The sequence below is a fragment of the Pagrus major genome, chromosome 18, assembly GCF_040436345.1.
Source record: "Pagrus major chromosome 18, Pma_NU_1.0".
Classification (NCBI taxonomy): Eukaryota; Metazoa; Chordata; class Actinopteri; order Spariformes; family Sparidae; genus Pagrus; species Pagrus major.
In genome coordinates this window covers 24,757,753-24,773,303 of record NC_133232.1, presented here as the reverse complement: position 1 = coordinate 24,773,303, position 15,551 = coordinate 24,757,753, and the positions used below count along the sequence as shown (strand labels likewise).

The following is a 15,551-nucleotide window of genomic DNA, read 5'->3' as shown; positions in this document are numbered from 1 at the left end:
GCTAGATTTAAGCCACTTTCATGTGTCAGGCACGCAGCTCAGTGAAACCCATGACCGAATATGAAAACACCTCAGCCAGGAGTCAGCCTTTGCATTCAAAGGGGGTTTGCTCTCCGAAAGCTCTTCCTTGATTCCCCATCAAAGTGAATCTGCAGCATGATGAAGCAATTCATGCACAGGGGAGCTGTGACTGAGGCTGTGCAGTCCTGCTGCTTTCTGTTGACCCGCTGGATGATTTGTCAAGTGGTTCTTTGACGCCTGGTTGGAGATGTTATCAGATTCTGGGAAGTCTGCTCTGTCTCTCTCCTCAGGTCTGCAGTGCTCATAAAACAGCAGGAATAATAAGAGAGTGTTTGTGAGTGCGGTGGAGTGGAGTCGGCGAACAGTGTCCGTGATTGTGTCTGTAGGGCCCCGGAGTCGCCCTGAGACTCAAATCTCCCCCACACACCGTGTTTTCCTGAGTGAGGGTCTTTCTGTAGAGTCTCTGTCATCCACTGCTAAACCAGGTCAGATGGGAATGACTTTTTTTCGTGCTTTCTAGTAATTTGTAGAGCTGGCAGTGTGGTTCGTCGAAAACAAATTACCATGAAACAGCATGAATGAGAGAAGGGTGTATGCTGCTTTCATGTTTAAAGCCTCTTTTATTTTGAATTCCTAAGATTTTTCAGCATGATATCTAAATTGAGAAGAAAACATCTGCCTGGATGTATTAAAATGATTCCACAAGAGGTCTAGTGTGAGATGTAAACTCACTATTAACACCTGGACGTAGTAGAAACATGCCTGTGTGTTTTTGCTTGGTAGGGGGTTGATGTTATTTCAGTGAAGCAGCAAGGCAAATGGGCGGGTCTAATGGGACCACTGGGGAAAGTGAAGTGTTTTCAAAGGAGGCTGAAACAGTTTGGAAAGTCAGTGAGGATGGAGGTGTAGCTTTTCTCTGACATTTCGGATTGATTAACTGAGATTTAAGGACGCAATTTGTGACATTTGATGAATTTTAAAAGATTTCATCCTCACTGCACAATGATTTGGTGTCAATTTGATTATAATTAATCTGTTTGACTGATATAAAGGGATTTAAATAACCATGGCAACATCAGCTCTGACCGGCTTCTCCATGATGAGCCTGCTCAGCCTCGGGTACCTGACCTGGGACATGATGAGCCCTAACCAGGTGGAAAATGAGCCAGACCAAACGTTTATTGATAGGTCTCCCGTTCCGCAGCCTCCTCACATCCTTTTCATAATGACAGACGATCAGGGATTCAACGACATCGGCTACCACAGCTCTGACATCAGGACACCGGTGCTGGACAAACTGGCTGCTGACGGAGTGAAGCTGGAGAATTATTACATCCAACCCATCTGCACCCCGTCCCGCAGCCAACTCATCACCGGCAGGTAGAGTGTTTGTCCTCACACGTCAGACTGGTTGAAAGTTCTCCATTACTTTTATCAGAATTATATTGATGTAAAACACAATTTCCACAGTTTGTTCATCAAAAAACTGAAATTAAATGATCAGATTGGTGTATTTTGCAAAACTTAAACACATTAATTTTTTTTTTTAAATCAATGAAAAGTGATGCAAAGAACCAAACTTCTAACATTTATTACTATAATGTTGAAATATTTGGGATATTGTTCTTTATGTCTCAAAGAGTACAAGTAAACAGTAATAGATAAATTAAACAAGCATAAAAGTAGGCTCAGTTGGAGTGTATCCTGGCATGCAAGTGGAAATGCCCAGATTCAGATTGCCCAGATTTTGTAATGAATTATTGTTTAAATGAATGAATTATTGAATTATTATTATTTTTTCATTTATTATTATATATGAATTTTTTTTTATTAACTCACTGAGACACCCAGGCCCTGATGATACAAGTATCCTACACTGCAAACTCTGACAAAGTGACTGTAAATAATAGAGGAAACCGATAACCTCAAAATTACTAAGTAAAGACACATTTTTAATGTAATTCTAAGTTGTTTAAACATTTTAGCTTGTCAACTTACAATGTATACTGTTAGTTTTGTGTATTATCTGTGTTTATTTCTGTGTTTATTTGAATCATACTCGAGATCCAACAAATCTTCAAATCTCCAAAAGCTCAGCTCAAGTCTCAAATAAAATTCAAAACATGTACACTGTAAATTTGTCTTCACTTTAAAAAAGTCAGTAAACTGATTGCTTCAGAATTACCAAGTAAGACTTTTAAATTCAAATTGTACAAGCTAAACAACTTAAAATTATTAGTCTACTCTCTACTTGGTAGTTTTGAGTTAATCGGTTTCCTCTGTGTTTTTTTTAAGATAAGTCACTTTGTCAGATATTTACAGTGTGGGCGACAAACCTTTTCACCTCTCTTTAAGTGGTTTATCTGTCTTTATCTGTCTTTACCTCTTAAGATAAATTAATTTGTTACTGCAGCTCAAGAGTCAGAGGCAGAGGGAAACAAATGTAACTGAATGATAGATAAAAATTAAACAAGACAAAGCAAGACAAAAACAGAATAATGGAAAAATAAAATAAAAACAATAGAGTCTATTGACCTTTCGTATATTCAAATATGACCTAGAAGGCTAATTATCCAGGATAATTGCACCCATAAGTGTAATACACACATGATGTATAAGACTATACTAAAACTGTAAAAAGTATAAAAATTTCACCACACATGAAGCTGAGTGAGGTAACAACTTCTTCTCCCCTCAACTTCCTGTCACTTCACTTCCTGTGTGCAACTATCTGATTATTGCAAAAACATTAGTAATTCTGACAGTTTTCTCAATCATCAACTCTACAGGTACCAAATTCACACTGGCCTGCAGCACTCCATCATCCGGCCCTGCCAACCCAACTGCCTGCCCTTTGACCAGGTCACCCTCCCCCAGAGACTGCAGGAGCTCGGCTACTCCACCCACATGGTCGGAAAGTGGCACCTGGGCTTCTACAAGAAGGAGTGCCTGCCCACTCGCAGAGGCTTCGACACATACTTTGGCTCCCTCACAGGCAGTGTGAACTACTACACCTATGACTCCTGTGATGGGCCCGGGATGTGTGGCTTCGACCTCCATGAGGGGGAGTCGGTCGCCTGGGGCCAGAGGGGCAAATACTCCACCCATCTCTACACGCAGAGAGTCCGCAAGATCTTGGCAACCCATGATCCTCAGTCGCAGCCGCTGTTCATCTTTCTCTCGTTCCAAGCTGTTCATACACCCCTGCAGTCTCCGCGGGAGTACATCTACCCCTACCGCGGGCTGGAGAATGTAGCGCGCAGGAAATACGCTGCTATGGTCTCAGCTGTAGACGAGGCAGTACGTAATATAACATACGCTCTCCGCAAGTATGGTTACTACCAGAACAGTGTCATCATCTTCTCTACTGACAACGGTGGCCAGCCGTTGTCTGGTGGCAGTAATTGGCCGCTCAGAGGACGTAAAGGCACCTACTGGGAAGGTGGTGTCCGGGGTCTGGGGTTCGTTCACAGCCCTCTGTTGAGGAAGAAGAGGAGGGTGAGTAAGGCCCTTGTGCACATCACGGACTGGTACCCCACACTGGTGGGATTAGCAGGTGGCAATGAGTCTCTGACCGAGGGGGTAGATGGGTATGATGTTTGGGAGGCTATCAGCGAGGGGAAGGAGTCGCCCAGGTTGGAGATCCTCCACAATATTGATCCTCTGTACAACCATGCACGCAGTGGCTCCCTGCAGAAAGGATATGGGATCTGGAATACAGCCGTGCAGGCGTCCATACGAGCTGGAGACTGGAAACTCCTAACAGGAGACCCCGGCTACGGAGACTGGACGCCACCACAGATGCTTCCAGGTTTCCCCGGCGGCTGGTGGAACCTGGAGCGCCACACCGAGCCCCGCAAATCTGTGTGGCTTTTCAACATCTCCGGAGACCCATATGAACGCTTTGACCTTTCTGAGCAGAGACCAGATGTTGTCAAAGAACTGCTGGCTAGATTAGTGTACTACAATCGCACTGCAGTGCCGGTAAGGTACCCATCAGAAGACCAGCGGGCAGACCCCCACCTTAATGGAGGTGCCTGGGGTCCCTGGGTAGGAGATGAGGAGGAGGACAACTGGGACAGTGTCTACCAGAAAAAGAACAAGGATTGGAAGACGAAGCTTAAGCTGTCCAAAAGCAGGTCGTTTTTCAGGAGACTTAACACGAGGATCATGTCCAACAGGATATAGGAAGGACTTAAAAAGGTTCAGAGGAGACACACATGAAGGACAAGGTTATATGAGGATCATTCTGTCTGTTGATGGAACTTTTTAAAGATGTGTTTTTCTCTGCAAGCTCTGGTAGGATTTTACTAAGCTGTAGTTGCAGGTGTATGTTCAGGCTCTCCAGGAGAACTGATTGATGGGAAAAGTCCAAAGAAAACTGTTCGAATGGATTGTATTTACTTTGAATAAAACATATGTTCTAAAAAATGAATATTCTGTTCTGAAAATGAAAGCTGATTCCACCTTACAAGATGATACAAGTCTGTAAGTAAATGTGTTATTTTAGCATCTTTCTGCTCATGTTACCAGGCACGACAGTGTGGCTGGTATTGTGTCTACCTTGTGAGTTTGTGTGTGTGGACAGATTTTGTCAATGAGATAGCGTCACCACAATGCAAGATGCAGTCTCAGAACTTTACAGGTGTGCAGTTGAGGTCACAAAGAAGGTATAATTCGAAGATGGGTGCAGTCCGAGCAACGGTGCTGGAGGTATGGGGGTAAGAAGTAAGAATGGGGTACAGTGGCCCCCCCACTTCACACCTGCTGACCCATATTCGTTTTCATGCAGTCACAAAACTTTACAGGTGTGTAGTTGAGGTCAGAATGACATTATGTGATCCGACTATGAGTACTGAGTACGCAAATCGGTGCCAAGGGACAAATGACCGTATGATGACCTCATGTCTACCACTCCACTTCTGCTTGGACTAAACTGTCGTGTCTCGACTTCTTCTTCTTTGTTTGTTCGAAAAGGTTTTTCAGAGTTCCAAAAAGTCACCAATAAAAAAGGAAATAAACTCCAGGAGTCCTCAAAAGCTGAGTGCAGTAATGTTTAATTGTGGACAATTAAAACATGAGGCCCATGAAAAAAGACCCAAATTCTTAATACAAAATATCCTCCTTATATATTCACTATGATGGGGGTTGGGCACAATGGTTTATCCAGTCCTTGCTCTTTCCTTTGTCTATGTATGGAATTTTGCTGACTTGGGTATTTCCCTGCACAAGGTTAAACATGTGCCCACCCATGCCAACATTCATCAAGACCGCCTCCTCACCGGGGGTACGCTTTGAAGTCCCTTTGCAGCCGGTATCCTGGACTTCCCCTTCATGTCTTATCTACCGTGCTGCAACTTCGCGGCCTTGACCCATCTGTGAATGCTCCTCCACTGTGCTGCAGCTGTGAGCCGTTTTTTTAACTCTAAGTCTCCTTCTTGATATGTTCCACTGCTCTACTGACTGCATTTCTTTTAAAATAATAACAGTGCTTACAAAGCAATAACAGTGTTGTATACAGCATTTGAATACAGGATCCTTTTCTTGTATCTTTGGTTACATTTTCACTTGTGGATTATTCAACTGATGCAGAATAATACATATTTCAACCATCCATTATAACTTCTTCACACTTGATTCTTCTTTTTAGCAACACAGCAGTTATTACCAGTTGTCTTTTACCACCAACTACTTACTTATGGTTAAATGGTTATATTATACCACAAAGCCTATCTTCTCACTCTCAACAATACACCTCTTGTGTGGTCAAAAGTCTGTCCATAGACACATAAACACCAGGCAGAGTTCTCAAAATAGCAGTTCCCAGTAGAATAGGTGTCTCAGTAGTTGGTGGAGTCCAAAACAGAGTGAAAGGAGAGCGAGTATTGCACTTTTATAAGTCCAAATGAATGAATGCTGCTGTATCTGTTTGTTGTATTTGCAGTTGTGCACAGTAAATCACAACAGCAATACTACGTAAAATAAAATCATTCCTCCTGTCAGGTTTGGACCGTGAACTCAACAAGCAGAAACAAAAACATTCAAAGAGTTTGTACTATTGTTGGTTCATCAAGCGACTTTATGTTGTCCATGTTTCAGCATGCAGAAAGTTGTGTACAGCTGATCTTAAACACAGAAGTACATAAAGTTTCCCTCCTGCATGTAGGGTTAGAGTTATGGTTACCCTACTTGTGTGACCATAATGAATTCTGTTGTTTTGATTGTTACGGGGCACTGACAGACCTCCAACCTACAAGCCTAATTTTTGTGTAGATTCTTAAATTTTTTTGTTTAAAATGTTTCATTTCGTTTTCCTCTTACCCACATGTGCGTGCCTATGATTCTCACTTCCATTTTTTTTTCAGCAGCTCAAGAACAAGTACCATAAAAACAATACAAAAATCAAAGTTGCCAAATACAGTACTTTCCATAAACTGTGGTTGAAACTTGTTGAAACTGTTCTCACAGTCACATGATGTAAATTAACACAAACATGCACAGATGAGACTAACAAAAAGGAACGAATGATTTCTTCACGTGCTGGAGGTTTGTCCAAAGATGATCATACCCAATAGTTTGCGGCCAAAGGCAAGGAGAAGTTAGAGCTGTTCATTTCCTGTCTCACAACCGACCGCTGTAGCTAACCACCTCCCATTTGCAGTTTCCTGTCGCTCAGTATGTGCCACAATGTTTGTTGGCTGAGGTTTATCATCTTCGTTTTATCTCAGCAGTTTCAGCAGTTTCAAGTTCATCATTTTTGTGGCGATCACTAATCTGTCAAAGTGCAACGTTATTCTGGATGACAGAGGAGAATGGAGCAGGCTTTTGTACTTCTTGTGATGTTAGCTGGAGTATCGCATGGTAAAATTGTCATCATTTATAAACAAAGTTCAACACTTTGCAGAGCCATTGCAGCAATGTGTAAAAGGTAAAACTATGCAAGTATTCAAGCTGTTTTCTTTTGTGTATGCCCTTTTCTGTAGCTTTCTTTCCAGCTGCCGAGACTAAATGTAACGCCAGCCACAACACAACTGTGTGCTACGTTGCTCTGGGAGGATCTGTGTACATCCAAGTGATGACCAACGCCAGCGGACACCAGCTGTGGTGTAAGAAACAGCTTCCCACTGGACCCATAAATGTGTTCTCTCTGAAGAAAGAAAAGGTGACGATACAGGAGGCATTTAGAGACAGGATGCAGTTCTTCATCAACAATGGGACACTAAAGTTCACAAACGTGGAGAGGAATGATTCAGGTCAATACAGCATAGAGGCTTATGATCCAAATGGGCTCCGCGTCAAAGACATTCAAATAAAACTTGATGTTCAAGGCAAGTGTTTGAAATTTAACCTCATCTTCCAACTTATTACTCCCCTGTCCACTCAGTATTTACTGTAACCAAATACCTGCTGATATGAAGGCTGTGTAGTGTTTCTTCTTTACTTCTTCAATCTGGCGGCATTATCTATTAGAGATGTGTTCGACTCGTAGTCAGTGAATATTTATAGATTTACTAAATATGGTCTGCGGTTGACCTGTGAAGTGCTGTGAAAAAGAGGCCTTAGGTGCAGAACAAAAAACTTTCAGTATTAGTCAGCTTGGGTGTTGTTCTCATGTTTGTTTTGTCCATTGTGAATTTATTTTACTGTATTTTACTGTTCACCTCTGCTGTAGAGATTTGCAAAACATCAAACAGGCCAAGTGTGAACCTGATATAGTTTTCATATGTTGTTTTTTTTAATCATGTAGGCGATACATTCAGACACATCTCATAACTAGAATGGCATTCATCCTCTGCCAAGGCCCAACAGTCCCCTTTTGTATTCACTTACAGATACCAGCCACCTAAGTAATGCCCGACTTTCTTTTCATCAAGATCCATGTATTATTAAATTTACGAAAATGCGCATTGTCGCATTGTTAAAGAAAAGGAGAAAAAATACCTGGACCCGTCTTGTCCAGATCCACACCAATAGTTAATGGGGTCTTTTCTGTGCCTGACCCGTCCTCTGTCCGAGAGTCATGGAAATCAATTCTGTAGTTTTTGTGTAATCCTGCTGACAAACCAACAAACAGATGACATGGATTAATACCAACCTCTTGGTGGAAGTAATCAAATCAAATCAAATCAAATCAAATCAAATCAGACCAAACCAAATCAAATCAAATCAAATCAAATCAAATCAAATCAAATCAAATCAAATCAAATCAAATCAAATCAAATCCTTGTGGACATCCCTCTGGTTGTTGTACGGCACTTCATACTTCCTGTTCCTTAACATCCATAGATCCCAGATTGTCCTCAATACTTGTGTTTGGAGCTGTTAAGCCCTCAGTCTCAACATTTCTGCCATGTTATGCCTCTCAGGGATTTGAAGAAGGATGACTTTCTCTCTGTTCAAAGTAATTCTTGTCATACTCAGCATGAATGTCTACAGTTGAAGCGGTAAACAAAATATATAATGAGCAACACTCAGGTTAAGGAATAGAAAAAACTCTCATTTAAATGCTGTACAGGTTCAGTGTAATCAGGGGCAAAATTCTAATATCAGCTTTTGAGCAGACAACTACATAAAATTTTCTAAAGAGCAATTCCAGATAGGGACACCAAAAGCAGTGCTGTAACTGTGCTAACAAACACTGCGTCATCCTGCCAGTTAAGGAAAACCACATTGCTACATTTGCTTCTGCAAACACCGTTGTTACTTTGGTTCACAAGCAAACACAATTAGGTGTTTTTCTTATTGTATTCAGCGGGAGAAGTAAAGAAATGTCAAACATATCCTTTGTTTGAACTACTTACTGTAGGTCAGCCGCCAACGACAGACTCTGATTTCCACTCATGTTCTCTACCTGCATCATGTGACACTGCTGAGGGGTCCCGCCCTTCCTGCCCCCCCATGGGATTTACACCAATGCCTATAATAACCAATGTGGTCTTCTCTCCCCAGAAAACATTTGGCACATCGTGATCATAGTCTGTTGTGTAGCGGGTGTTCTGATAGTGGGGACATGCTGCTGTGTCTGCTGGAAAAAGAAGTGTAATAAGAAGTCAGGTAAGACTGCACTGGCCTGTTTGCATTTTAACTTTTCAGTCACGATATGTTGGTGGAAATGTCAAACCCCTTTGTTCTGCTTTAAATGGAAATTCATTTTGTGTTTTGTGCAGCCCCCGTATGAGTTCAGACTTTAAGGAACTGGATCAGTATCTTAAATGAAACACTGAGGACACCGGGAACCACAAACAGGACTTTTAGCATTTCTTTGGTGCTGGAAAAGTTCTCTTTTTGTATCTTGCATCAATCGTGAAAAAGATTTGTGATAATTTTAGTACAGCAGCTGTGTATCGGGTCACTGATCAGAATAAAATGGTGTAAATCATTATAGTTGTGATCTCATCTTTGTCAAACAACAACAAAAGATTGATGGTAATAAATCCACACACACAAAAAAGTTGTAACTTCAGCAGAATCTGTTTAAATAGAACTTAACACTTCAAATATGGGGATTTTTTCATTTTTGTTTTTGTTATGATGGGACATTTTTACATAACGAGAGGATGTTACTGTAAGATAACTGCTGCACTCTGATCTAAATTTAAAAATCTGATTCAATTAATTGCATTATTATTAACAGTAAAACTTATTTTATTGATATAAGCAAATCTTTTATAGCAACAGGACACATCACTCACAATTACTTAGATGTTGTCTAATGTCAAGTGCTCTCACTTGATTTCTGAAGGTTGTGTCATGTTGTGTTATGACGACATCTGCAGGCTGTGTTTGGGTTTCACTCACATTACGTCCTCTGTTTATATTCACTTCTAAATACACATTTTTCAGCCTGGATATAAGAGACATTTGTGTTCATAATAAATATACTTTATCAGCGACCTCACAGTTGTTTTCAGTAGCTATCTAAATATATACTTTTCTGCAGAAGTGGTGTAGCAGAGTCGAAAGTTATAACACCTGTTCAAAAAAATCCCTTAAAAATCCAATTCCCTGTGTCTAGTTTCATTTCAACAAATTACGTTGAAAATAGAAAGATGTCTCGCTGTGTACACGTAAACGCTGTGCAATTGTTTTAATCATAACATCCATATGTTCACCTATCTCACTTCTCAAATGTGGATGATGATTCAACAGGCAGAATACAACAGCCAGAACAAATACATTAGTAATAATAATTATAGAAGATGTACGTGGTTTACACTGCATGATGGCAACTCATGATTTGTTTCACTTCCTTCATAGACTAGTGAAATGACAACTTAACATTTAATCTTTCTATCATCGTCCAAGTCATCCTCCAGTGGACACGCCCCCAGCGTTTCAGATCAGAGAACACTGTACATTTTTACATGATTCTGAAACCTGATTTTACATATGTTGCGATTTTTTTGGGTCATTCAAATTTGGATAGGTGTTTAACAACACATCTTTCTGTGATGTGACAAACTCAGAACACATTTTAATTATTGCTTTACATGGACTTTAAGGACACTTTATTTTGAGCTCACGCGCTGATTGTTGAAAACAGAACTGGAAAGAAATTCTGATCAACATGTTTCAAATAGAGATGCGGAAATGATACAATCAGTTGGCTGCAATATTCTGCTTCCTTTACCAGGTTGTGAAAAACAAGGGAAGCATCACTGTGATGTCTGAGGATGTTGTTTGAGGTTTGCAGACTACACTGTGTTAAATAAGCTTCATACAGCTCTCCATACTGTGGTTGTAAACATCCTGGGGATGGAAATATCAACTGTCTGTCTAAAACTATTGCATGTCGACAGAAGTTGTTCATCACATTTGTCAAATATTGAAGCTCAAAAATAAATTTTTCTTACAAATAGGACCTTTAATGTGAAAATATTTCTGATGGTACATTACATACAGTTGTGGAGGATTCAACGTGCATTCATCTGTCAAAAAAGTGAACTTATTTCAGTTTTTCAGTGAGTTTAAAATGTTGTACAAAGCTCAGTGAACACAACAATATTTCTGCAACTGAAGAACAGTTTTATATGAGAATACAAAAAATTGTACAAGCAGATGACATATTGTTTCTGAGGCTTTCAGTGTCGATAACTTTGCCAGTGCTAACCACACTTATTCTGCTTCCTCTTTCTGTTCTCAACTGTACTATTTTAACAACCCTCTGTTTGGGCAGACCTTTTACCCCTTTGATCACTATGAGAAGACAGTTCAGGCTGCTCAGATTAAGATCTGCATGTTTGCTTTTAAATAAAGTAGAGAGGTTTGTCTGGAAGCTGCTGACTGGATCAGAGGCTGGATCAGAGGCTGAACACTGAGGAGACATGGAGGCTGTGATTGGACTGTTGCTGATGCTGCTGGGAGTCTCTCATGGTGAGATGTTGAACGTTTTAATTTGATGTACCTGATGAAAGCGGCTTCATTTTATTCACACTCAAATGCTGCATATAGAAAGGACTGCCACCTGAGTTATAAAGCTACTGCTGAATCTGAATCTCAATCACAGTGACATCATGCCGTTACACCAGAACTTTCTTCAGTATATAAAGGTTCTTCTTAGATGTTTTGCTGTCACGTATTTGTTCATGGCTCTACTGCACAACAACATTTTCATGTCTACGTCAAGAGAGGCATAGAGATAGAGTTTTTTTTTAAAAATTACAAAATGAAATAGTCTTCTTTAAATCTTTCTATATTGTTTTTCAAAAATCATATTTTTTGAAATTTCACTCTTGTTTTTAATAAATCTAAAGAACGCTCTAAAGTTGCTTCAAAATAGAAAAACAAACACTCGTAGGGATATTGAATTGTAGCAACATGATGCTTAGCATCAGAGGAAACATTAAAACCCAAGATGTCATGATTTTATGGTTGCACCCTTGTCTTTTTTAATTTCAGCTCCGTGGGTTGCTGCTGCAGGTTTATTAACAGGAGTGAAGATAAATCCACATTTCAATCCCAAAAGTTTAAAAGTAATCCCTGAGCTCTCCTCTCATCAGTAAACGGCTCCAGATAAGAGCAGAATCCGATGTGACTTTATTCTCCAGAGGGTCAGGCTCTTCATCTGACTCTTTAGTCGAATCTGAGAGGCTGAACAGCCTCTCAGCTATGTCCTCCACTCCGCCCGGCCTTCCACACAACACTTGACAAATGTCTTTTGTTTTGATAGAAAGCTCCCTAACACAGAAGTCACATTTAATACAGAATGTATTTGTACTTTAGTAGCTGAACGCAAACTGTTTTTCAGTTTGACAGGCTTGTACATTTTTTTTATTTTAAGTAGTCAAATTAGTAGAAATAGGCTGATTAGATTCAAAATGTTTTGTCTTATAATACTTATGTCTATGAATACATTTCCAGGTGTGGAAACCTACTGTGATGGCAGACAGTATGGAGCACTGTGTTATGGAGCTTTGGGAGGAACTGTGGTCCTCCGGCTGATGGACAGCACCTCAGAAAAAAGCAAATACCAATGGGTCAAAAACAAAACAATAATACTCCGTGGGAGGAATAACAAGACAATGTCTAATACGATAGAAACCAGATCCTTATTTACTCCCAGTGATGGAACATTTAGGATCAATAACCTGAGCAGGACTGATGGTGGTGAATATACTCTGAAAAGCTTTGATTTAAGAGGACGACAATTAGATCCTCTGATTCTACAGCTGAACATTCAAGGTAAATAACTTTTTTTGTGGAATTAAGTAACAATGATCAACATAAATGTCATATTCTTCATATATCTGTATCTATGTCTGTTCTGTATTAGAAACTGTACAGAATGACCAAGATTGTGTTAATATCAAAAGTGATGTGAGTGTGTTTCCTTCAGCTCCTGTGTCCTCTGTCCTGCTGGTCTCTGAGTGTCTGTCCCAGGGAGAGATGAGGGTGTCCTGCTCCTCTGATGGAGGGGACAGTCCTCAGTACAGCTGGACTCTGAATGGACACACACTGACAGACGCTCAGCTCCTCTCTGGAAATAAAGACAGTAACAACATCACTCTGAGGCAAGACGTCTCAGGACAACTGGTCTGCTCAGTCAGCAATCACATCAGTAGGATGTCTACCTGTGGTGAGTGAGAACATGAGTGGAAAACAGTTTGATGATTATGACGCTGAAGATTAGCTTACATCAGTAATAGATTTCTTTTCTGTAGGCTTCAGATTCACTGACTGCAGCTTATTCAATGGGATGCACTTATCACAGAGAGTGCTTGTAACCAGCCAAACCCAGTGTACTGATCCAACAACAGCCCCGACCATGATCACAGTAACAGAGGCTCCTTCTGTGGGTAAGGAGAGACATCATTATGTCCAAAACTCTACACTAACATCACCCTCACTAATCAAAGTGTTGCTTCCTCCAGCAGAGATGACCCATGGTACTTAAGTAAAAATCCACACCTGCTTTTTGTGTCTCTTTATCTGAACAGATCACTCCCTGCTCATATGTGGTTTGCGAGCAGCTGTTGTGATTCTTATTTTAATTGGGATCGCCGTCTATTTTGTTTGGAAGAAGAAGAAAAACAAAATGGCTGAAGTCTCTGCTTCACCTGGAGAGATGGACTATGAGAACTCTGTTGTGATGGTTGAAATGAGAAGTTCTGCATCTGAACTTTAACTTTCTGACACAACATGTCAGTGCCGCCTCTCAGCTATTGGCTGTATGTCTTTATGGATGTGAAAATATGGTTTAGAGAGGAAATTCACTTCTGCTTTTATTTTTTATCAAATTCACTTCCTGGCACCAATATAACGCTCTGACCCAGTACAGTAGATAGCTTGGTGATACTCCTACCTGCTTCTCCAAACTGGTTATGTGCAGACCAAAATCTACTGCAACTATATATAAGAGCCTCATACAACCCCATTTCAAAAATGCGAACTATCCCTTGTACCACTGTTAAATTGTTTTTTTTCAAACTGGTAACACTTTACAATAAGGTAGACAAAAATGTGACTAGATACTGAGGAGCGATTAAGGACTGAATTTGGAACGACTTGATAGTTAATGAATCGTTAATGAATAATTCCTGAATAACAATGATTGAAGGACTATATAGTATTTAATGATGAGTTACTAGAGAACAGACTTGGATATACTAGCCCTCCTTGGTCTGTTTTTCTTCAATGTTTTCATTGAACAATAATGTAAAATATATCAAAGTATTTAATAGTAAGAGCTTTAATTTAGTTGCTTTCAGTCACGTGTCATCAGTCAGTTTACGTAAGCTAACCTTTTGTTGACATTTTTAGCATGAACTGTACCTTTAATGACTGCTGACACCAGACTCATTATCAGTATTAGCAGGTGTGCAGTTTCCCTCTGCTGGTTCACAGAGGAGTTACTGTTGTTTATAGATAATCCTGTATTCAGTAAAACTCTCAGAGGTTGAGAAGATTTCAGGAAAAGTACTAATCAATAAAAAATAATCAAGGAGCTATTACTGCTTCAAGTGGCATTACAATAATAATATAATAATATATAGTTAATAGAGAGTATCTATACAGCTGTTGCTGCGTTAGGAATCCTCTCTAGACATTTAGTGTTTGTTGCTGCAAGTGTCATTTCTGAACGATTTCAATATTTTAGGGCATCTAGCTTTATTGAAGAGTGGTCAGTGGAGGGCGACAGACTCAATTGAGTTGAAGAATCTACTTCCTTTTTACATAGTAAATGACACATGAACCATCACTCACAGCAACAATTACATACATCAACACTTTCTTACAGGTTCATCAACTTAAAATAACATTGTGGATCATAGCCTAGACATCAACATCATACTGTTCCCAACATCAATGAGGAACTGATACGACCACTTGGCTGCAATTTTCAGCTTCCTTTACCGTCTTGTGATTAACACAGGAAGCATCATTGTGATGTCTGAGGATGATGTTTGAGGTTTGCCTGTTGTAAAAGATAAATGAAACACAAGTCCTGATGATGATACTGAGACTTCACTCTGTTAAACTGACTACAAACAGGTTTTCATATAAGTGTATATCAACTGTCGGCCTAAAACTACTTTATGTTGGCAGAAATAGTTCATCCCATTTTGTGAATTAATGTGGATTTAGTTAGATTAAGTTGATGCAGTGTAACAAAGTAAAAATCACAAGTCTTACCTGTGATGGTCTGATGACTGAAAGCAATATCACAAAAGTTGTTTCTAAGAGTTTTTGTACAACACACAGATCTAAGATATTTATAGTTATTAAAACTTTGTAACATCAAGGTGAAAATTTAAAGCAAAATAACACAAACATGTTTATTGATGGTACCTGAGGTAAATTCAACCTGCATTCATCTTTGCTCTGCCTGTCAAAATTAGAGGAATAACATTTTCTTGTTGTACTTTTTCAGTGAGTTCATTATTGTGTAAAGCTCAAAGGACACAACAAGATGTTTCATATGAGCAGAAATCAACTTGTCAAGCAGATGACATGTTGTTTCTGAGAATTTGTGCTCATAACTTTGCAAGTAATGACAAAATTACTTCTGCTTCCTCTTTCACCTCCAGACT

General features: G+C 39.8%; 1 protein-coding gene across 1 annotated transcript; it reads left to right on the top strand.

Moving 5' to 3' along the window:
• The first annotated feature begins 1,087 nt into the window (after positions 1 to 1,087).
• Positions 1,088 to 4,209, top strand: arsia (arylsulfatase family, member Ia). The gene is made up of 2 exons (XM_073487519.1): positions 1,088 to 1,401; positions 2,811 to 4,209. Exons 1-2 carry the CDS (start codon positions 1,088 to 1,090, stop codon positions 4,207 to 4,209), a joined length of 1,713 nt encoding a protein of 570 aa, XP_073343620.1.
• The last annotated feature ends 11,342 nt before the right edge of the window (positions 4,210 to 15,551 follow it).

Bases quoted from the DNA above. Each gene is read 5' to 3' on its own strand.
- arsia (XM_073487519.1), top strand. From the start codon at position 1,088: ATGGCAACATCAGCTCTGACCGGCTTCTCCATGATGAGCCTGCTCAGC. The intron at 1,402-2,810 runs GTAGAGTGTTTG...TCAACTCTACAG, and splicing joins AGCCAACTCATCACCGGCAG to GTACCAAATTCACACTGGCC.